We start from the raw sequence: 21,268 nt of genomic DNA, 5'->3' as shown, positions 1-21,268 counted from the left end.
TCCTGGAAGCCTGCTCTACCCATCCGCTCCTGCGCCATGGGACCACGACAGGTCGTGAGATGGAGAGCCGGCACGTCTGATCGCGACAAGGACTCTCCAGGAGGCCTCTGAGGTGCAGTAGCATCCCGGGTACCGGAAAATTCCCATGAAGTGGCCCCTGATACCCTGTCACGCCTTCCTATTTCTTTAGAGCCGTTTTTGGCCTTATTGTTTAGGGTGGTCCTAGGTTCATAGCAAAACTAAGCGGAAAGCACAGAGGGTTTCCGAACACCTCCTCCCCTGACACGTATAGCGTCCCCCACTACGGACATCTCGCATCGTGTGGTCCATTTATTCCAGTCAAGGAACCAACACGGACACATCGCTACCAACCGAAGTCCGTGGTTTATACCGGGGGACGCGCTAGGGGTTCTGCCGGATGTACAACAGCATGGAGGCACATGGTTATAGCCCAGCGAGTAAGTTCCCTGCCCTAAAAGTCCTCTGTACCCCACCACCCCTCCTTCTTCTTTCCCTGAGCCCCTGGAGACCACTGATCTTCCTGCGTCTATGGTTTTGCCTTTTGAGAGCATCTTATAGTTGGAATCACAGACACCTTTCTATTTAAACAGGGTTAAATACCCCAGTCAGAGTGAAGTCCAAACCTTGGGCTGGTTTCCTCCTGTGAAGTCCCACGTTCTCTGGACAGCTTCCGGCAGCTGCCAAGGATGACCCCTCGTGCCCCACTCCTCCCAGAGACATCAGGCTGCACCCTAGGAAGCAGCTGTCTTTGTAAGTCAGCCGTGCTAGACTCCAGGCTCTGTCAGAAGGTTTCGTCCAGCCCCATAAAGACGCCGTTCAAAAGGGCCATTCAGGGGCGCCTGGGTGGCTCAGCTGGCTAAGCGTCCGACTTGGGCTCAGATCATGATCTCACGGTCCGTGAGTTCAAGCCCCGCGTCGGGCTCTGTGTGGACAGCTCGGAGCCCGCTTCAGATTCGGTGTCTCCCTCTCTCTCTGTCCCTCCCCCACTCGCACTCTGTCTGTATCAAAAACTTAAAAAAAAATTTTTTTAAAAAGGAGGGGGTGGCATTCAGGAAATGCTGCCCAGTACAGTGGCAAGGGTCTTCTCTCAGGGGTGTAATTTTTATTTTGCAGTGCAAACACGTTCATCATTTCAAGTCCTTTTTGGCAACCAAGCAGGCAGGGGTTAAACAGAGAGGCAGACGTAGGGCGTGCGTCCGGCAGTTAGAGGCTCCCCATGGTCACTGGTGATCTTTGATACAAGTGGCCCAGGAGGGACGGATATACCCCAGCACCTGCCCCGAGAACCGGCACGTTGCTGTTGAACATCCACCACAGGTAACTTTCCCAACACACCTAGGAGCCTCTCCCTCCCTTCCTGCCCTGTGAGTGAATTCATGATGTTGAATTAATTGTAAAATTCACCTAATTGACGGTATTGATTGATGGCCTGTTAAGAGTGGAGTGGTACTGTTGGTACACAAGTAACATTTATTTTATTCTGGCCCTGTAATTACAGGCAGTAAATTAAATTAAATATTAAGCATTAACGTGAAATCAATAGGGCAACAAATCTCATTAAGAGAAAAAATGTATTATGCAAATTCTTTCCAGAATTTTATCATCATGAATAATGGCTTCATTACAAGAACCATACAGCAGAGGAGGCAACGGGGTTTGAAAGAAATAACCCCAGTGCCTGCTGACTTCGGAAGGAACCCAAAACAGCCTTGCGTTTTCAGCCAAAGAGGGTTTGCCCGAAACCCCGGGGAAGCCCTGGGCTACCATGGCCTGGTTCAAGCTCTACGCCGACTTTATTAGGGACTGTCTGCTGAAGTGGCTCCGGGCCAGGATTGGCACCGACCAGGCTTCCGGCTCCATCTGTCTTCCTGATTGTGCGTGATCTGTTGTCTCTGTTGCTTATCTCAATTTGCCTTGCCCTTCGGAAAACCTATGACTTAGCCCAGCCTTCACCGGATAAGGGAATTCTTCCAAAGGAGGCCATCAGAGGGTCTACCCAGGAGAAAGATCAGCTCTGTCCGTGAGACAGGAGCACACGGCTCCCTCTCGTCCTTCCTTCACCCTCTCTCCCGAGTATGTCGCACAGCTCTCTTGCCCTGGCAACCTATCACTCACTTTCTTCTGCTTCTCTGATCACCGCTCTCGTCAAAATGCCCCCAAACAAAGAATTTGGAGAGTTCACCCCGAAAGTCCAGAACCGCTGCCCTTCCACAGATGCCCTTGCCTACCATCTCTTGGAAAAAGAAAAGAAACAGCAACAGCCCTGAGGATGCTCGCCACAGACAGATTTCCTATTTGTTCACTTGGACCTTCCTACTTCTCCCGGCTTTCTTTTATGGCAGAGCTGGTGTCCTTCCAGACCCAGTGTGCGCGGCCTGCACACGGCCATGAGCACACGGCACCCGCCCCCCAGTCCCACTGGGGGACAGACTCTGCTTACTTCTCACTCTTAGAGCGGAAGATTCCCAGGAGATGATTTGGAACCCAGAAGGGAACAAAACATAAACACGCTACGTAAAGGCTTGGGGGGTGAGGGGCAGAGGCTGCAAACAAAATATTTTAACGCCAGACCCAAGCGGGCTTGCGTAATGGGACGACGGCCTGCAAAGGATTACTGGAGCGCCCTCTTTGAATGGTGTGTCTGCCGTGTGAGTCCACTTCAGTGACATTTTCTCTAGAAACAAAACCTAACAGGATCATGGAGCACCAAGCGACCCGCCCTCCGACTGAAGCCCAATATCCTAAAATTCTCTCCTCTACTAGAGGCTACTTCAGACAAATCTGCTTCTCCCTTCAGAACAGCAACTCCTTACCTGGTGGTTGAGCCAGGAGCTGGGAATTTCTGGTCGTCCTCGGTCTCTCAGCACATTGTCCTTCATGCTCTCAACACAGGGATGCTCCCGCACCTTGGAACCAAATGGAGGCTCGTACTCTTTCACCTCTGTTAAAGAGAGCAGGTGAACAAGGCCGCTGAGAACGGTGTGGGCAGCTTGGGGACAAGAACAAGGTGAGCAGCCTGGCCGAGTACCCTGAGCCACTGAGCATCGAAATGTATCTGTGATTCCTCTGAGAGCAATGCTTAAAGAAGAGTGGATCAAAATAAGGAAGAAGGAGTAGTTGTGGAAAGAGCCAGAGAAATGATGGATGATTGTTGAGCTCTTGCTACGTGCCAGGGACTGTGCTAATGGCTGCGGACGGTGAAGAATGGGACCAACAAGGTCACTCAGTGTACATTTTCATGCGGGCATTCTCAGGGGGATGATGTTGCCCCAAGAGGGCAACACTGGTTCTTGGGAGGTGGAGAAGTCTTACACATCACGATGGTTTGTAGCCCTACAAAGGTCCCTGGGACCCACACAGGTTTAATAGGTGGTGGCCAACTTCATGGGGATACCCAGCCTAAAAATGAATGAAATTCTCACACAAGTGACAAAGTGAATGAACCTCAAGCATGTTATGTTAAGTGAAAGAAGGCAATCACGAAAGGAGAAATATCATCTGATTCCATTTACATGAGGCACCTAAAATGGACTAATTCATAGAGACAGAAGGTAGACGGGTGGTTGCTGGGGACTGGGAGGGTGCGTGCGTGTGGGAGAGAGATGGAGGGTTATTGTTTAATGGGTACAGAGTTTCAGTTGGGGAAGATGAGAAAGTTCTGGAAATAGGTAATGGGGATGGTTAAACATCACTGTGAATGTACTTAACGCTAGTGAATTCTACACTTAAAAATGATTCAGACAGTGAATTTTAGATTATGTATGTTCTTCCAGGAAGGAGAATCACTGATGCAGAGTAAGGATTAAGAAAAAAAAAAACTGTTGGGGCGCCTGGCTGGCCCAGTCAGTAAAGCATGCGACTCTTGATATGAGGGTCATAGTTCAAACCCCACTTTAAGTGTGGGGCCTACTTAAAATTAAAACACGCACACACACACACACACACACACACACACACACACGAGAAGAAAAGAAAAAAAAAATGTCTATAAAGACTCCTAAGGCCAGCAATGATGACAAAAACATTGAGCAATGCTGTTTAGTGGGATCGCAGAGGAGAGAGATTGACAACACATCAACGAACAAAATTTAAAAAGGTAATTTTCCTTTAGTGGTACATGTGACAAAGACGATCAGAGAGGATGCTGTACTCCTTCCCTAGGGCTTCAGATTTCAACTAAAGTGAATCTCTTTATAGAAACTTCCTTGAATATCCTTCAAGACATTCCTGGCTAGATGTCCTGGGCAGAGCTCTATGTTAGCATGTATCATATTTTGCTATAGTCAAATTTATTGGTCTCATCTAACAAGATTGTGTGCATCTGAGAGTAGGTTCAGACTCCCTTTGGTCATCCTTGTATTCCCAGCACCCCTGGTAGGGCCTCCTCTACAAGAGGCTCTCAATTAATACTTTGTTGAGGGATGGATGGATGGATGGATCTTAGATCCCGTCCAAAGTGGCAATGCCTAAACTCTAAGTGAATACCAAAACAACGCAGTAAGTGGGTGGGGATCCCCTACATGTCAGTATGGCACAGGACAGCCTAAAAGACTGAAGACACTCCTGTACTAAAACATATCTGGGGGCACCTGGGTGGCTCAGTGGGTTACGCATCTGACTTCAGCTCAGGTCATGATCTCGTGGCCTGTGAGTTCGAGCCCCGCGTCGGGCTCTGTGCTGACAGCTCGGAGCCTGGAGGAGCCTGCTTTTGGTTCGGTGTCTCCCCCCCTCTCTGCCCCTCCCCCACTCGTACTCTCTCTCAAAAAAATGAATAAATGTCAAAAAATAACAATAAGTAAAACATGTCTGTGCTGGAAATGGAGGATGGGCTGGATCCAACATCTTCCCTACAGAAACCAGGACCTTGGGCTTTTAGCAAAATAATCTTGTTTAATGAGTAAACCTTTCAATAAGTTGCCCTTCCAGGCTAAGAACTGAAGAAGCTTTTGAGGCAAATGACATTTTGAAAATGGATTGCCTGTTCTTATCTGTTTGTTTTCTCCCCTTTCCCAGAACCCCGCTTGCAGATTCATCTTCTGTGGCACCCCCTCTAGCCCCCAAATAGAAGATCTTTTTTCAGGAAATTTGTGATGAAGGCTTCCCATCACATTGAGGTGAGCACAGACCATCCTTTGGTGTGTCCACTTTTGCCCCTCCAGTGCCACAGCACTTAACCCTTCCTGCTCTCGAGGTGAGATCTGAATTTTGACCTGCATAATACTTCTTTCTTCCATTCCCTCATCTTCTTCTACAGACTGTACATTCCTAAGGCCCAAGGCAGAGGCTGAGTCTAGTGTCCTCTGATTCTCTGCTCAGTGCTAAAAACTGTGCCATATACATAGCAGGCATGCGACAGATATGAGTTGGGTCGAATTCTAGAAGCCGAGGACTGGTAATCAGAGCTGGTTCTCAGTACAGTTTACTCTGATCTAAATATTGTCTTCTATAAAAGGAAGGGGCTGAAGTGGATGACCTCCCTGTCGCCCTCCGGATTATCTTGTAATCCAACCTAGTCAAATAATATGATGCCCTCTTACTTCCATGTCTTGAGGTATGCATATTCTAATACAATATAATGGGATAGGATTTGTATATGATGTAAAGTATTCCTTAGATAATGTATCAGTCCACACACTCTCCATTTCCAACTGTTTTGGCTGCCATAGCTAGCATTGTTGGCTCCCTGGCTCTATACCTTAACCAAGCCAAGAGCACCAGCCCCCAGCTACCACAGGTGTTGAGTTCTAAGAGGCCACAACTTCACCCTCCTCTGGAGGATTGCCCTTCGCTGATCAGAGCTGCCTGGCCTAGAGATTTCCAGAAAGCCTCACCCTGAGAGACAGCCGGCAGCCAATGATAAATTAACGTGGGAGTATTAATAGTCTAACCCTCTTGCCTCTGCAGGGAGATAACCATGGTACAATTCATACTCTAGAGTTCCCCATGAGATGAGGCTGAGGCTAGACCTCTCCTGAAACTACAGGCTTACTGCGGTTCTCCCCTTCCCTTACTCCCTTCTCCTGAGACCTCATCCGCAGTAAACCACTGCACAGCACTCTTTGTTTTAGATTAGTTCTAGGAAAGCCAGCCTAAGACAGCAGTCAAAGAAGTGTTTTCTCTTCAGGTCGATCTCTCAGCTAAACTGCACCACCGGACCCTGGTTGCAAAGTCACCCTGAGGAAGCCTTGACAGGGCTTCTTCCTGAGAAAGTGAATGTATTAACCCATCAACAATTCCCACAGCACAGTGCTCACAAAGGGGCGGGGGATGACTGCAGTCAGGGAAGGAAACTGGGCGGGATCAGAATCAATCCCAGGTGTTGAGCTCATGGCTAAGATTCCTAGAGAACAAAGAAAAAAAAATCTCCAGAGTTGAGGTCGTCATAACCCAGGGCCAATTTATTTAATTTCCAGTTCTAATCTTCAAAGTTCCACAAACCACACTGTCTAATTTTGTAAGTTCTGTGGGGACTAACGCAGGTTTCCATGGGGAATGGGGGCGAGCTGACGATGGCAGAGGGCATTAGGCACGGGCTTGTTTTCTGCTTAAAGAAAAAGTAATGAATGCCCCTTTGGAAAAGAAGACAAAGGCAACAGTCCTTTCCCAGAGTGAAGAGAATTTTAACTGGATTACTTCCTACTTTCCTAAAGCCTTGGGAAGCTGTGAGATTTGTCAGACTCCCTGGTATCCCTGAGGGGTAGGAGTCTGCGACTTGTGGGACTTGTGGGAGATAACGTAGGCAGGTGAGGTCAAGGGCAGTCTGAAGGTGGCTGGCAAAGGAATGGATTCTCTGAGCTGAACTGGGAGAGTGTGAATCTATGAATCTCCTTTTAAGTTTAAATTAGACGAGTCTGGGGGCGCCTGGGTGGCTCAGTCGGTTGAGCGTCCGACTTCAGCTCAGGTCATGATCTCACAGTCCGTGAATTTGAGCCCCGCGTCGGACTCTGTGCTGACAGCTCAGAGCCTGGAGACTGCTTTGGATTCTTTGTCTCCCTCTCGCTCTGCCCCTCCCCTGCTCATGCTCTGTCTCTCTCTGTCTCAAAAATAAATAAAAACATTTTAGATAGATAAATAAATAAATAAATAAAATAAATAAATAAATAAGACAAGTCTGGGGCACCTGGGTGGCTTAGTTAAGCGTCTGACTTAGCTCTGGTCATGATCTCACAGTTTGTGAGTTCGAGCCCCGCACTAGGCTCGCTGCTGTCAGCGCAGAGCCGGCTTCGTGTCCTCTGTCCCCCTCTCTCTCTGCCCCTCCCCCACTTGCACGTTCTCTCTCAAAGATAAACACTAAAAAAAAAAAAATAGACAAGTCTGGGTGACCATGCTGTGACCCACACTGGCACACCCCCATCCCTTAATAACGAGGTAGTCTTTCCAGTGAGGAAACGGGATGGAGACTTAAAGTATATGCATGTTAAAAAAAAATAAAACTAAAGTGTATGCATATTTTCAGCTGACTTTTCTTCTACTCCCGGTGACTGTCATATTTACATAACATACATTTTTCAAAACAGCTAAGCGGGCTTTTTGTCTTGACGATTTTTGCAATTCCTCTTTCTTTGCTTTTCGCCCTCAGTTTAAACGTACACACTCCCACCCGTTTTTTAAATCATGCCCTATAACAGGTAAAGATGACCTGTGCTTGGCAGCATGTGTCCCTCTGCTTCTCAGTCACCGGCTTGAATCTCTGATCGTGGAGACCACTGTCTGCCAACATTCTTTTCCTTTTTTTCCCTTCTGTGGCTGTGAAGGCAATGCCTTCTCAGGTCTCTACTCAGGTTGTGGAGGATGACCGCCTACAGACATTGTAAGAGAGGTTGTTTCTTTCTTCCTGGAGGCCAGGTGCTAACTGCTCCTCGGGTCTGCTCAGAGGCCCTCAGGATACCATGCATATTTTCTTCGCTTCAGCAGGAGGCGGCGGCCACAGAGACCGAGGTGGAGGCCTAAGCCCTGGGGCAGGTGGTTGAGGGCAGGAAGCCTCTGTCAGCCAGTTGGGCACCGATGGTCCTTCCTGGGATGAAACCTCAAGCACTGAAACCCAGACGGTCCGGGGACTCGAGCAGACGTGGTGACTGGCCAAACCAGAGGTTGGTTTTCAGCTCCAACTTTCTCCCATGGTTTCAGGCAACTAGGGGCTGAGCTGCTTCATCCACTCTGGCAAAATTGCTCGGTCCAGGTTACATGTCTTTTATCCCCGTCTGTTTATCTTTTGTCCTTATCTGTTGTTCGTGTTCGTGCTTAAAATGCTTTTATTTTAGAAAATGCATGTGTTTAAAACTCCAAAATTACTAAGTAGACGGATATAGGCAAAAGCAAATCTTTGTCCCACTCCTCATCCTTAGTCTCACAGAAGTGGCTTAGGTGCAATGCTGGGATTAAAAGTGATAAAGGGCATCTGGGTGGCTCCGTCGGTTAAGCATGTGACTCTCGATCTCGGCTCAGGTCATGACCTCACGGTGGGTGAGTTCAGGCCCCGAGTCTGGCTCCATGCTGACAGCACAGAACCTGCTTGGGATTCTCTCTCTCCCTCCGTCTCTGCCCCTCCCTGCTCACGCAAATGCTCTCTCTCTCAAAAACAAACTTCCCAAAAAAGTGATTTAAATTTGCCCCTTACTGTTTACGATGAGTGCTTCTCAATCTATCTCTTTTTGATAAAAGACTAGATAGATGTTTTGCCCCCCTCCCCCCAATTCACTGGGGACTGAAGCTTAGGTAAAACACTGTAGAAAATTACAGGAAGAAGAATTGCCATTTGGGGGTCCTGGGCAACCCCAGACCGCTATCAGAGTCACTGCACCCCCGCTCTGTCCTCATCATGTCGCAAATCTGGAACAACCCGTCCGAGGGCCAGCACCCTCTGCAGCCCATGCTCTCAGCAGGACTGTTGTACGTGTTTTGCAAGGAATAGGAGTTGCGTCTTGACAGAGGAGCTGAATGCAAGTTATTAAACATACTTTCAACATTTCAAATGAGTCAGACAGAGAACGCTGAAGAAGAGTCTTGAGAGATGGGATCCAACAGTTCATTTTCCAGTTGCGAAAACCGAGGCCAGAGAGCACGCTGGATTCCGGGAAGAACGCTCAGATCGCGGGCTCTATTACTGTTCCTCTGATGAACTGGCTTTGCCTTTTTAGGAAGCCTGCATGCTTTCTCCTCTCTACTAAGTGTTTCGGTGAGTTCTTTCTCCCCCCGCTGGCCAGAACAAGCCCAGCTGGGGCAGCCCCAGGTGGGAACACAAATGTGACAAACGTGTCCCTCCCTGCCTTGGCCGGCCCCTCTGCACCGCATGGCTCCGAGAAGGGGAACCTTATGGAAATCTGTCGCACGGTTACGGTGTGTAATTTCTAAACGAGTTACACAAAGGAACAAAAGAGCCAACGAGAAAACCCCTCACTGATGGCAACGAGCAGCCTTCTCCCTAACTGCTTTTATTGACCAGCATGAAACCCAAATGCTGGTCCATTCTGGGTTTTGGCGAAACAGGTGGGCTGGTGGGGGAAGAGGAGCCCGTCACAACCTGTGCCGCGAGCACCAGATCAGGGCGGTGTTGGCCGCGGCGTTAACGCGTGATTTTCTGGAGGTGCCGTCTGTGCATCTGATCAAATGATGCCACGGCTCAGGCCTCCCTTCTGCAAGGAACTGTCATCACGCCAGTCAAGGGGGGAGCGGGCTCCCCGTACCGTTACTCCATATACTGCCAGAAGGCCGCTGGCCACGTGGCTGTCCACGCCCGCTGGCCCAACACAGGTGGAACCTGCTGGGCAGGTTGTGTTCGCCCTTCCGACTCGCCCCGGGAGCGACCTTGAACCCACGATGGATGGGGTTTGGGAGGAAAACAGCCGGCTTGCCCGTGGGTCGGATGGTGTGCTCCCGGGGCGTGCGTGCGTGCGTGCGTGCGTGTGTGTGTGTCTGCTCCCGGAGTCCCCGGCAGGACTGTGTTCCAGCTGCCTGCAGCGATGGCCTGCTTGATGACCCGCCCTTTCCCGGCTTCCTCCCCTTTCCTGACTCGCTTCTGCCTTCGCTTACTGGCATTTCCTGGGATCTCTTCCCAAATAAACCACTCAGGCTCCATTCCTGTTCCAGGATCTGAGGCAACCAACCCCAGGCAGACGTCCCCATGACAGAACTATTCACTGGGACCCAGTCTCTCCCACCCTCAGGCTGCTTCCCAGGCCGGGCGCCCCAGGGCCCGACACGACACCTCCACCTCGGGATCTCCCCGGCTGCCTCAAACAACATCTTGTCTGCGGAACTTCTTCATCGCGTACGGCTTGCTCTCCTTTCCGGCTCCCCTCTCCCAGGCTTTCCCCAGAGCCTTTCCACTGATGGAAGCCATCCCTCCCAGATCCTGGCAGCTTCCTCTCATGTCTCTCAGGAGGCTCTTAAGAGAAACACCACCCTTGCCGCTCCCCCCACCCCCCCGGATTTTGCACACGCAGAGGGCAAGTCTCTGGGACACGATGTCTTCCTCCGGAAGTCGGCATCTGGCAGCTCCAACTTCATAGAGCAGGCTGACACTGGTCCTCGAGGCAGCACCCCTGAGTTTTGCATCTGCTTCTAAATGATGCTCCCCTGAAACCCAGGAAAACTTCGAGCGCCTCTTATCCTCTCTTCAGCCCTCCTCCCCCACCCCTCTTCGTCGTCGTTGTTGTTTTTCTCTTTTGCCTTTCTTTTTCTGCCTTCCAGGCCTCTGGCGGGCAGACAGGATGCTTAAGAGCTGCGTCTCTCCCCTCGTTAAACGCCTGCTCCGCGGGCTGCCGTGTGTCAGTTTCTATTCAAAGACCTCAGTGGCCAGGGATTTATTTGGAAGTCGGTTTTCTGGTGGGTCCGTTTTGGCTGGGGGTGATGTGAATATTGTGTCTGCTGTGCTCGCCAGAGGGGGGCCCCCGAAAGGGTCCCCGCCGTCCTCCGCCTCCCACGCACCGCAAACGCTTGCATGAACACCAAATAAACCAAAAGCCGGACAGAGATTTCTTTGTAAAGCAGGGCCCGTCTCCGGGTCTGTCCTTGCTGAAGGACGATTTCACGACTTTCCTCCTTTCTAAGACAGTCACAGACCAATCACCTCCTGCGATCTGGCTCCTTCTTCAAACAACTCTGAAAGACCTGTTTTCCTGACTGCTGTGTTCTTTTAGGTGATAGAGTGTCCGAGATGATGCGCTCTGCCATGATCTGTCCCTGACTCTTTATTTTGCTTTCTAAATTCATATCTGCCTACTCCCACCCCGGTGCTGTAATCACTTATCTGTTTGCTCATTACCCCTCTTTCTACAATATTAGTTCTTCACAGACTCCTTGTCTCTGGAGGACAGAGAGGGCATTTTTTCTGTTTGTTTTTTTTGCCCCCCACTGCTGTGTCCTTAGCATTTGAATAATGCCTGCCTTGCAACTGGTACTCAATAAATATTTGTTAAGAGAAGGAATGAACGAATAAACAGATCTTCAGAGAAATAAGGATAAAGAAGTTATCTCAGACTTTAAGGCACTGAGTCTGTAACATGCTCAGAAATTAAGAGCTTTAGGAATCTGTTAATAGAGGTGCACCTAGAGGAGGCAGGAAAGTCCATCCCTGGAGACTTTCACGAGTGAGGCCATCACTGAACGTTCCTCAAGTGTGACAGTCTTGCTGGCTACTTCCAGAAAGACACTGAATTAGAGGCCAGGATGCACAAGGTAGCACTGGCTGCCCAATCCGTGATGTCCTTTCTTTACGATGTCCTCCACTGGTCAGGCCAGCAGTGTCGTGGCCACACGGCTTTCCCACTTCCCGAAGCCTCAGTTTTCCCATCTGTAAAATGCAGCATTTAATACCAGCGCCCGAGAGTGCTCGGTAGGCTGGATGAGCTGACCCACGAAGCAAGTGCCCAGAGAACGGTGGCTACTACTGCTTCGTGGCTTTCTTCATGATCACAGCTGCTTCCACCAGGATGCCTTTCCACTTGGACCACCCTCTTCCATGATTGCAGCCCACCTCTCGAGCTCCTCCGTGTGAAGGGGGCTGTACCAGTTGGCTTCGGAAGAGTGCTATGATCAACTGTTGCCATTCTGTCATCTGATAAGAAAGACTTGACTGGTCCAGTGGGGTGGTAGTGCTCTTTCTCTGTTCCCCTCGAGCCGCCTCGCAGAGAGAGGCTGATAAAGAAGCAACTCAAGAGGACAGTCTTAAGTCTTACGCATCCTTCCAGAGCCCTCCCTGCCCGACCCTACTGTCTCGCTCCCCTCAGCTGACGTGGGCTTTTGGGGCCCCGTGTCCTTGCCTCACCTTCGTGCAGCACTGGTCACAACTGACCTGCACTTGCGTGTTTAGAAGTCTACTTCGGCCCCAGTCAATAGCACGAGACCAAGCCTAGGGTTGAGACCTAAAAGGCATTCATAGAAGACGTGCCGTGTGGAATGACAGTGCTATGGGGAGATGAGGCTAGAAAGGCGAGCAAGGGCCAGGCTTAGCATTCACGTAAGAGTCTGGGCTCAACCGTAAGAACAGAATGGCGTCCCTTAACGGCAGGACAGCTGGGGTTTCACATTCCCTACAAGACTGTCCCCTAATGGTTAGCATCCTCCCGCATGCAGTTAGATGCCTGCTACTCAGAATAAAACTGGATGGAATGGAATAGTAGTTGACCTATGTGGCAAAATACAATCTCAATCTCTAACTCGCCATACCAAGTTAAGCTTCAGATTCCACATTTCCTTTTTTGAAATCAGATGGTCAATAGAAGATAGTAATTACACACATTGCATTTCAAGTGAGAGAAAAGAAGGTTTAAGCTTAAGGAAAGCTTTTTCTACATCCCACCCTCTTTCTTAGACCTTCAAAATTAAAGCCTAACATCAACTGGGGGGAATTATAATTGATTTCATTTCTAAGGCAAGAAACTGATGAATTTGTAAATTTTTTTGAAAGTAAAGAAGAAAAAAAAAAAGTCTGTCTCATCAGTCAAGCTTCCTGAGGGCAAGACCTGTCCTTCTACCTGTGTCTCTACAACAGCTGGGAGGGAATGTGTCTATCTGCCGACTCTATGTTCTTTCCATGGGACTCCTGAAATACAGAAGAAAAGTCTGTGAGAAGCACCTGGGTGGCTCAGTCAGTTGAGCATCCGACTTTGGCTCAGGTCATCATGATCTCATGGTTTGTGAGTTCAAGCCCCGCATCGGACTCTGTGCTGACATCACAGATCCCGCTTAAAATTCTCTCTCCCTCTCTCTCTGTGCCCCTCCCCTGCTCGTGCTCTCATGTTCTCTCTTTCTCTCTCTCAAAATAAGAAAACTTGAAAAATATTTAAAAAAAGGAAAGGTCTCTGAAATTAAGATGAAGCGAAGAATCTGTCTTTAATGTTTTTAAGATACATTCCACCCCCTTCGAAAAAAACAAAAAACGAAAAACCTCTAAACCAAAAAAAACCCAAAAAAATCCACAATGCTTTCCAAAAGAAGGTAAAGAAAAGGGCTTAATACGTGAGTTCACACACTAAATCAAGTGAAGGGCTTTCAGCTGGATCCAAGTGAGGAGAGATAAATAACTTGAGTTTCTGCAGCCTGAGCGGAGATGAGAGACGCAGGACTGTGGGCTTAAGATCAAACAAAATGAGAACCGGGATGGCCTCTTTCCGGTTCCCCAAAACCCATCCGTTCTTATCCTAAAGGTTATGAAAGGTTTTCTGAGACTAGCTGAGCAAATGAGATCCTGTTCCTTCCTTGGGAAAACTTGTTTATACTGTATCCATTTTTAGACCTCGTAAAAAGTTGGTGAACTCAGTTCTTCCCCATTAGCCCGAATTCTTCCACACTCAGCAAATATCAACAGGAAAGGGCTTCAGTCATTGATAACAATGGAAGCAGAGAGTTCACATAGGGCCTTAATAAGCCGGCTGCGCTGACAGAGGGAAAGACAGAGACACAATCTCCAGCTCATGTTTATAGAATAACGGGTTTGAAAAGATACCGAAATCTAGGTAAATTTATTCTGACGGTGACAACAGCACCACCATCTCTTACACAACTCATACTGGTCGAAGGATTCGTTTTGGAACTGTCAAAGCTTTCAAGCAGAAAATTATTCTCAGGGGCTGAAACTTGGTTAAACGAATTTCACTGCGCAAGGAAAAACCAAGTTAGTTTTGGATGTGCCACGGGGGGAAGGCAGGCAGAAAATAACGGGGTCGGCCAGACAGGAAGTGCCGTCCCCACACAGGGACCCAGGCAAATAGGTGATGGGTTTCAAAACCTTCAAATATAAAAACAAACAAAAATCCGATATTTTTCCTAACGACATGATCTATTTGATAAACAGGAGTAATTCTTATAAATATTACTAGTGTTCATCTCTTGCCAGATATTTAAACATCCGTGGAGAGGTGTCAAGAGGAAAGTAATTATACTGTAGAGAAGGGGATAGAAAGCCTTCTGCTCCAAACATGGTTTTCAGCTGAAAAATCTAGGCTTCTTAGCACAATTCTCAGTCATTCTGGAATGGCTGTGTACTAACCGATCTCAGCTGGCTCTCACCGCGGGGTTAACTCTGTCGTACCCCCGGAATCACGCTTGAAGCGAACAACGTGACATCATTTTGAAGACACGTCTACCCCCACGGTATGGGGGTGGTCCATACATACCTCCCACCGCATTACAGCGAGATGTCATCTCCCAGAGGACCAGAGCCATGGAGTAGACATCCGTCTGCTTAAAGGATTCAACATTCTCCAAATTCATCCTGGACTCTAGGACTTCTGGAGCCATGTATCTTGCAGTTCCCACCTAAAGCAAAAACAGACATTGAGGCCCATTGTGAAATCCAGCTGCACTTTTATTCTAAACATATAGCTGATGTTTGTTCTCTACACATGCAGATGATCTTTGAAAAGCACACCGCTCTTTTAAATAATGAGACTGGCACAGAAAGGGACAGCCTCTGAAATTATTTTTAAAAATAGTTTTTCTCTCCCTGAAAACACTTTTAAAAATATAAACAAAGCACGCCAAAATAAGGAAATGTCAAACCCCAGGGCTGCTTTCTCTCCCTTCATGATATATGTCATTGTATTATACAATAACATCCTCACAGATAACTGGGGAGACGACATCTGTGATATGTTAGAACTTTATTTTTGCTTTTGCAAATAACTATTTTCTCATTCCTGAAACACCAAGATTTATGGTGAAAGTAAGAATAATTGCCATTAGTTTCTGTCACTTAAGGACGGCCTCAATATTCTTTGTTTACCCCGTGGTACGTTCTAGTGTGCCAAGAATGTAGTGTACCTTCATAAAATCTCTACTGAACTAAGCTGCGTGAAAGTATTTCTATAGTAGAAGGCCAAATCTAGATCATTTTATAATTTTGATGAGCATGCTATGCAGTTTTCTTTGGACAATGGCTGATAATGCAAAAACAGTGGTATACACAGGAAAAAAGGAGAAAGATATTTCTAGGGAAGCAATCACTTAAATGTCTGATTTTGCAGTATCTATAGCTCAACTAAATAACAATGAAGTCCTTACCTTTTCAAGAATCTAGGGCAGGTCACGTGAATTGATATGACTATCCCAAGGAATGTTTCTTAATCGTATGTATCAGAGGGAATTCTTCTTTTCAATAGGTCATTGCATGCCTCACTACCCTGCCATATTAATCTGTCCATGTTGCATTCCATATGTTTACCTCAACAATGCCTGTGCAGCCACGGACCCAAGAGGCCAGACCAAAGAGCAACTGAATGCTTCAGAAGCACACACCCCCACTTTCTCGGAGGAAACAACGGTGCTTTCCAGACTCTACTATAATCCACATCGAGCTTCCAGTGTGTGAAAACATGGAGCGCCGTCATTCGTGAAGGATGGCTCGGTAATTTCTAGTGACTTTCCAATACCTCCTTACCCAAAAAGGTTTCTATTTTCACCTATGAGATGCTTCAAAAAAACCGTAGAATTGTATATTCACTCAGTCTGTCAACTCACTCAGTAAGTATCTATTGGTCACTTTCACCGTTCAAGGCTTTGTGCTAGATATGACCAAATGGATGTGCTTTTGGGCTTCAAGGAGGTTGCCTTCTAGAATGGTAAAAAGAAAACAACGTGGCCACCAATAGTACCGAGTAGGAAGTGCTCAGCAGAAGAGTAAGAGAGGGGAAAAAAAAGAGGCAAAGCACTAAGGGCGTTAGAAGCAATGAAATGTACTCTGCAAACAGGAGAAAAATGAAGACCGACTCAAGGAGAAGAATGTCTGTCTTGAATTGGAAGAGGTCTGCAGAAACAGGAGGAGAAATGCTGTCCATTAGTAACGACACCCTGGCAGAAGACAGTGGGGCATTTCCAGGGCCAACTCCCGACCTCGGCTACATTCCCTTGAGAGGTGTGCAGAGCACAGGGCCATTGGAGACAAAAGACACGGGAGATGGATGGAGAGGTAGGGCGGGGCCCCCTACAAGCAAGGGGATCCAGGTCTAACTTACCTGCCCGCTGTTGGCCAGGTCATCCACAGACAGGGTCGGGTCCAGACGCAGGGAAAGCCCAAAGTCACACAGGCAGCAGGTCAGATCGTTCTTGACGAGGATATTGGAGCTCTTGAGGTCCCTGTGCACGATGGGCATCTTGGGCCTCCCGCACAGGGTGTGGTCGCTGTGCAGGTGGGCAATGCCCCGGGCGAGGGAGCTGCCCAGCGTGCGCAGGTCCTCCCAGCTGATGACGTGCCTTGTCAGGTACTCCTGCAGGTTGCCCTTGGCGTGGAAGGCCGTGATCAGCCAGTACTGCTTCCCCAGCTCCGTCTTGCGCTCCTCGGCTGTCAGGAACTGCAGTATGTTCTCGTGCTTCAGGTTGATGTCTGAGAAAATGTCCTTCTCCGTCTTCCAGGAGGCGTACTCCTCGTAAGGGAAGATCTTGACCGCCACGGTCTCGAACTGTTCAGAAGTGTTCTGCTTCAGCTTGGCCTTGTAGACCTCGGCGAAGCGGCCTTTCCCCACCAGGGTGTCCAGCTCAATGGGCAGCAGCTCTGTGTTGTGGTTGATGTTGTTGGCGCAGGTAGAGCTGATGTCAGAGCGGTCGTCTTCCAGGATGATGGCGAGGTGCTCGCTGAACTCCATGAGCTTTCGCGGCTTGCTGGTCTCCCAGGATGGGCTCAGCTTCTGCTGCCGGTGAACACGGTAGCAGTAGAAGATGATGATGACGGCTATGGCGATCCCCAGCGGGGGCAGGAGGCTGACGCCTGTCACTTGGAATATGACCAACAACAGGTCAGGGTTGTTGGTGGCGTATTCTGATGTGGAAACAAAACAAGGGAGAGAAGAAGTTGGGTTCAGCGGGTATACACGGTCAGGGAGCGGGCCCACGCCTTAGGCATCTAGAGGGTTTGACACCCGCGTTATTTTTGTGGATAATATATCGTGACTTTTTGTTCCAGGGATGGGTGCACCTGCGCAGTCTTCCCCGCCTCTGGCCACCTATTCAATGTCTCCCATTCATCCCTCAAACTTCAGCTTCGATGTCACCCTCTAAAGGAAATCTAGGAAAATGTGGGAAAACGTTTTGTTTTATATATTCTCATGACGCTCTACATTTTTCCTATGCGACAACTTAGCACAATTTGAATTAAATAGCTATGATTTTGGTTACTGGTTTCACATCTGCCTTTCTCTACTTCCCCCACCCTCAGCGGACTGAGAACTCCATGCCGGCAGGGGCCGTGTCTTTCTCCGGTACTATTGTAAACAGTGCCTAGCACACATCAGGTCCTCAGCAAGTGCTCACTAAATGGACAAAGCATTTACTGGGTGTTAACTAAGCCCAAGGCTGAGCAGGAGGCTTCGGTAATATAGGAAGAATGACCGCTCCTGCCTCCAAAAAGTTTGTGTATGTGGTATCTGGTGAAAACGAAGAGACCGCTACACCTCCACCAGAGTCTTTGTTCTTTTCTAAACTCTAGCTTGTCCTGTTCTGACCGACACCCAGGCCACCCTTAAACATAGGTGGTGGGGAGAGAAATCGATGCAAAGGGTCTTTCTGGAAGGCAGGTACCTTATACCCACCCAACATCCCTCTTTTGAGCGTGCATTTTCCTAGAATAGGAATTCTTACTAGCAACAGTGGAAATAGTCTTTTTTAAAAAAAAATTAATGTTTATTTTGAGAGAGAAAGAGAGAGCAGGGAAAGGGCAGAGAGGGAGGGAGAGAGAAGATCCCAAGCAGACTGGTGCTGTCATTGCAGAGCCCGATGCGGGGCTCAAACTCACGAACTGTGAGATCACGACCTGAGCCAAAATCGAGAGTTGGACCCAGGCGCCCCACAACAGTGGAAATATTACTACAAAGGTGAGAAGAGTAAAAAGAAAGGCAGGCATTTTTCTAGCTTGGACCACTGAAGCATGCCTGGGGATTGCTGGAGGGGAGTCCTTAGCACCAGCTATCTGACCACATACAATGTCTTGTATGTCAAGCTTTGGGTCATGTGCTAGCCTGGCCTGGCTCTGGGAAGAAGAGCATAGAAACAGTCAGTGGCAGAAGACAGAGAAAGGCAGTCATGGTTCAGCGAGAGCTTTGTGTTAGCTTGTCTCCACTGGACGAGAATGCCAGAATTCTACTGGTTTTATACGTCGTTCATTTCCCCTCAAAGGTACCTGTGAAGAAGCAGTCCTCATGATCAGAGACTAGATTCACTCATTGAACACAGCACTGTTGGATGCCACTGTGGGTATGGCATTGCCCTCAAAGAGGTTATAACCCAGGAGAGGATTAGGGCACGTGTACAAATGCATAGAGATAATACAGCGAGCAGGGACGGGGCTAAATGTGTGCTACAGTCTATGTGTTGGCAGAATATAGAAAAGCTTGGAGAAACAGGGAACCACAGTGGCAAGGACTACCTTTGAACTGGTCAACGAAAAATGGGAAAAAGTGAGTGGTGACCAGAAGAAATGTTCTGTTAAAAAATAAGAATATATGATTTGAGGAAGAGTAGTTTTCCCAAACCAATAGCTCCACGCAAGGAAACAGAAAGAAAAAAGGTTGGGTAGGTGACACGGAACCGGAGAGCATGTCAGAGAGAGTACGCATAGTTGTTCAAATGGCAGTTTTCACCTACTGTATGCGTTTGATGAGAATACGGTGATAAGAATACAGTCCAGGTACGAGGGAGAGAACCATTACCTTTCAAAGAGAATCCGTCACCTAAATCATGTCTGGTATCGTCAGTCAACAAAGCTCAGTGAGAAAGGAAGCTTGTAGCAAGCCAGTTGGGAGTGGTTAGGTTTCACATGATGTACCGCTGAGTCTTGAGGTCAGTTCTGAGTGGGAACACCAACTTCAACTGCCTGTATGTTCTAGATGAAAACTTCAGATCTTAAGGAGATGCCCCAAAACGCTGGAAGAGCAACCCCCACACATCTGAATTTCAGCAACCAAGAGGGGGAAAAAAAAGTCACTCTTTTGGGGAAAGGTCTCTTGGTGCATCAAAAAAAAAATTTTTTTTAACATTTATTTATTTTTGAGACAATGCGACAGAGTGCAAGCAGAAGAGGGGCAGACAGAGGGAGACAGAGAATCCGAAGCGGGCTCCAGGCTCTGAGCTATCAGCCCAGAGTCCGACGCGGGGCTCGAACTCATGAACTGTGAGATCATGACCTGAGCTGAAGTTGGACGCTTAACCGAGCGAGCCACTCAGGCGCCCCTAGTGCATTTTTAAAAAAAGAATAGGAAAAGGGAAACAATATGGCAATTGACTCTTGCAAACCCAAATTCTTGCTCACACTGGAAGGCATGAATAGGACAAAGGACAGGTGAGACACCGTAAGTGACAATGGCACAAGGCAGTGGCAGAGAGGGCTGGAACTACAAACGAAGAGAGTTCCTGTGGAGTAAGTACAGACTGTCCCCATCTTTCAACAAAGTATGAGCCTGGAGAGCAAGGTTAAGGAGGGGGGGCAGATGAAGGAATAGAGCAGAAAACAACATTCCCTCCTGGTAACTCTGCCTCTATTATCTGAAGTATCCCATGAATGTGTCTGCTTCAAGCACCCACTTGTCTGTAACTACACGATGCCTTATGATCATAGATCGGTTTGATCCCTGCATTGCTGGTCTCCCCCAAGAGAAAGTAAGCTCTTTATGGGTAAACCTGTGTATCGATCGCCATCCTTATACCCAGTGCCAGGCTGAGGAAGGGGCACTTACACTACTCAGCAAGTGTTCGCTATAGAAGCTGGATGGATGGTGACTTCACAGGACAACAGCCCTCACACGTTTTCCGTGCTGCAGCAGGGGCTGGCAAACCACAGCCCAAGGCTTATTTTTGTACAGCCCTGTGGGCTACAAACATTTGTTGCTTTATTTGTTTGTGAAAGAGTTGCTTAGAAAAAGAAAGAGACTAACAAGTGCGTGCAGCGGAGATGATATCTGGCCCAGAAAGCCTGAAATACTCCCTACCTCGCTCTATATAGACTAAGTCTGCAGGCCCCTCTTGTGTGGGTGTTTTTTTTTTAAACAACCTGTAACACATTGGCAGAATTTGGGGAGAGTTCACTTTGGTCCAAGGTGAATATATTCTGTTTCTATTGGGGCAGCAATACAATTATAAAATATATAAATATAAATTAATATATAAATTATAAAATATATAATTATATATATAAATATATTAAAATATGAAATATAAAATTTTTAGAATATTTTAGAAAATATTTTAAAATATTCTATTTTATTAAATATTTTACTAAAATATTTTGAAATATTTTAGAAAATATAAAATATTACAAAAACAATTTTTTAAATGTTTATTGTATGAGAGAGATAGAGAGCAAGTGGGCACGAGGAGGGGAGGAGCAGAGAGAGAGGGAGACAAAGAATCCGAAGCAGGTTCCAGGCTCTGAACTGTCAGCACACAGCCCAATGCAGGGCTCATGAACCGAGAGATCATGACCTGAGCTGAAGTTGGCACTTAACTGACTGAGCCACCCAGGTGCCCCTAAGATACTTTTTATAAAATATAAAAATATAAATACTGCATATTTACTTGGCTGTGTCTTCAATTCATTAAAGTATGCAAAACATTCAAATGAACTGTTTATTTATTGCTGATGATTTTTTATAATTCCTGGCCATAGATGAAAAGGATCTTCCTTGCTAATTTCTATTCTTTTCCAGGCTAAGGGAAACACAAAAACAGAAATCCCCTGAAATTTATGTGTGAAGAAGATTCTAGAAATCCCCAACCGCGCCCCCCCCGCCCCCCCAGTTCAGTGTCAGAAACCAAAAGTTTTACT

General features: G+C 47.7%; 1 protein-coding gene across 1 annotated transcript in view; it reads right to left on the bottom strand.

Annotated features, from left to right (window-relative positions):
• TGFBR2 (transforming growth factor beta receptor 2) overlaps positions 1 to 21,268 on the bottom strand; it is a 90,865-nt gene that overhangs the window by 2,852 nt on the left and 66,745 nt on the right. The window contains exons 4-6 of the mRNA XM_042956240.1: positions 16,473 to 17,272; positions 14,637 to 14,778; positions 2,835 to 2,962 (exon numbers count right to left, since the gene is read on the bottom strand). Of these exons, the coding sequence (XP_042812174.1) occupies positions 2,835 to 2,962; positions 14,637 to 14,778; positions 16,473 to 17,272 (1,070 nt within the window). The remainder of the gene's footprint in view (positions 1 to 2,834; positions 2,963 to 14,636; positions 14,779 to 16,472; positions 17,273 to 21,268) is intronic.

The sequence above is a fragment of the Panthera tigris genome, chromosome C2 (assembly GCF_018350195.1).
Source record: "Panthera tigris isolate Pti1 chromosome C2, P.tigris_Pti1_mat1.1, whole genome shotgun sequence".
NCBI classification, from domain to species: domain Eukaryota; kingdom Metazoa; phylum Chordata; class Mammalia; order Carnivora; family Felidae; genus Panthera; species Panthera tigris.
This window is presented reverse-complemented; position numbering and strand designations above follow the sequence as displayed.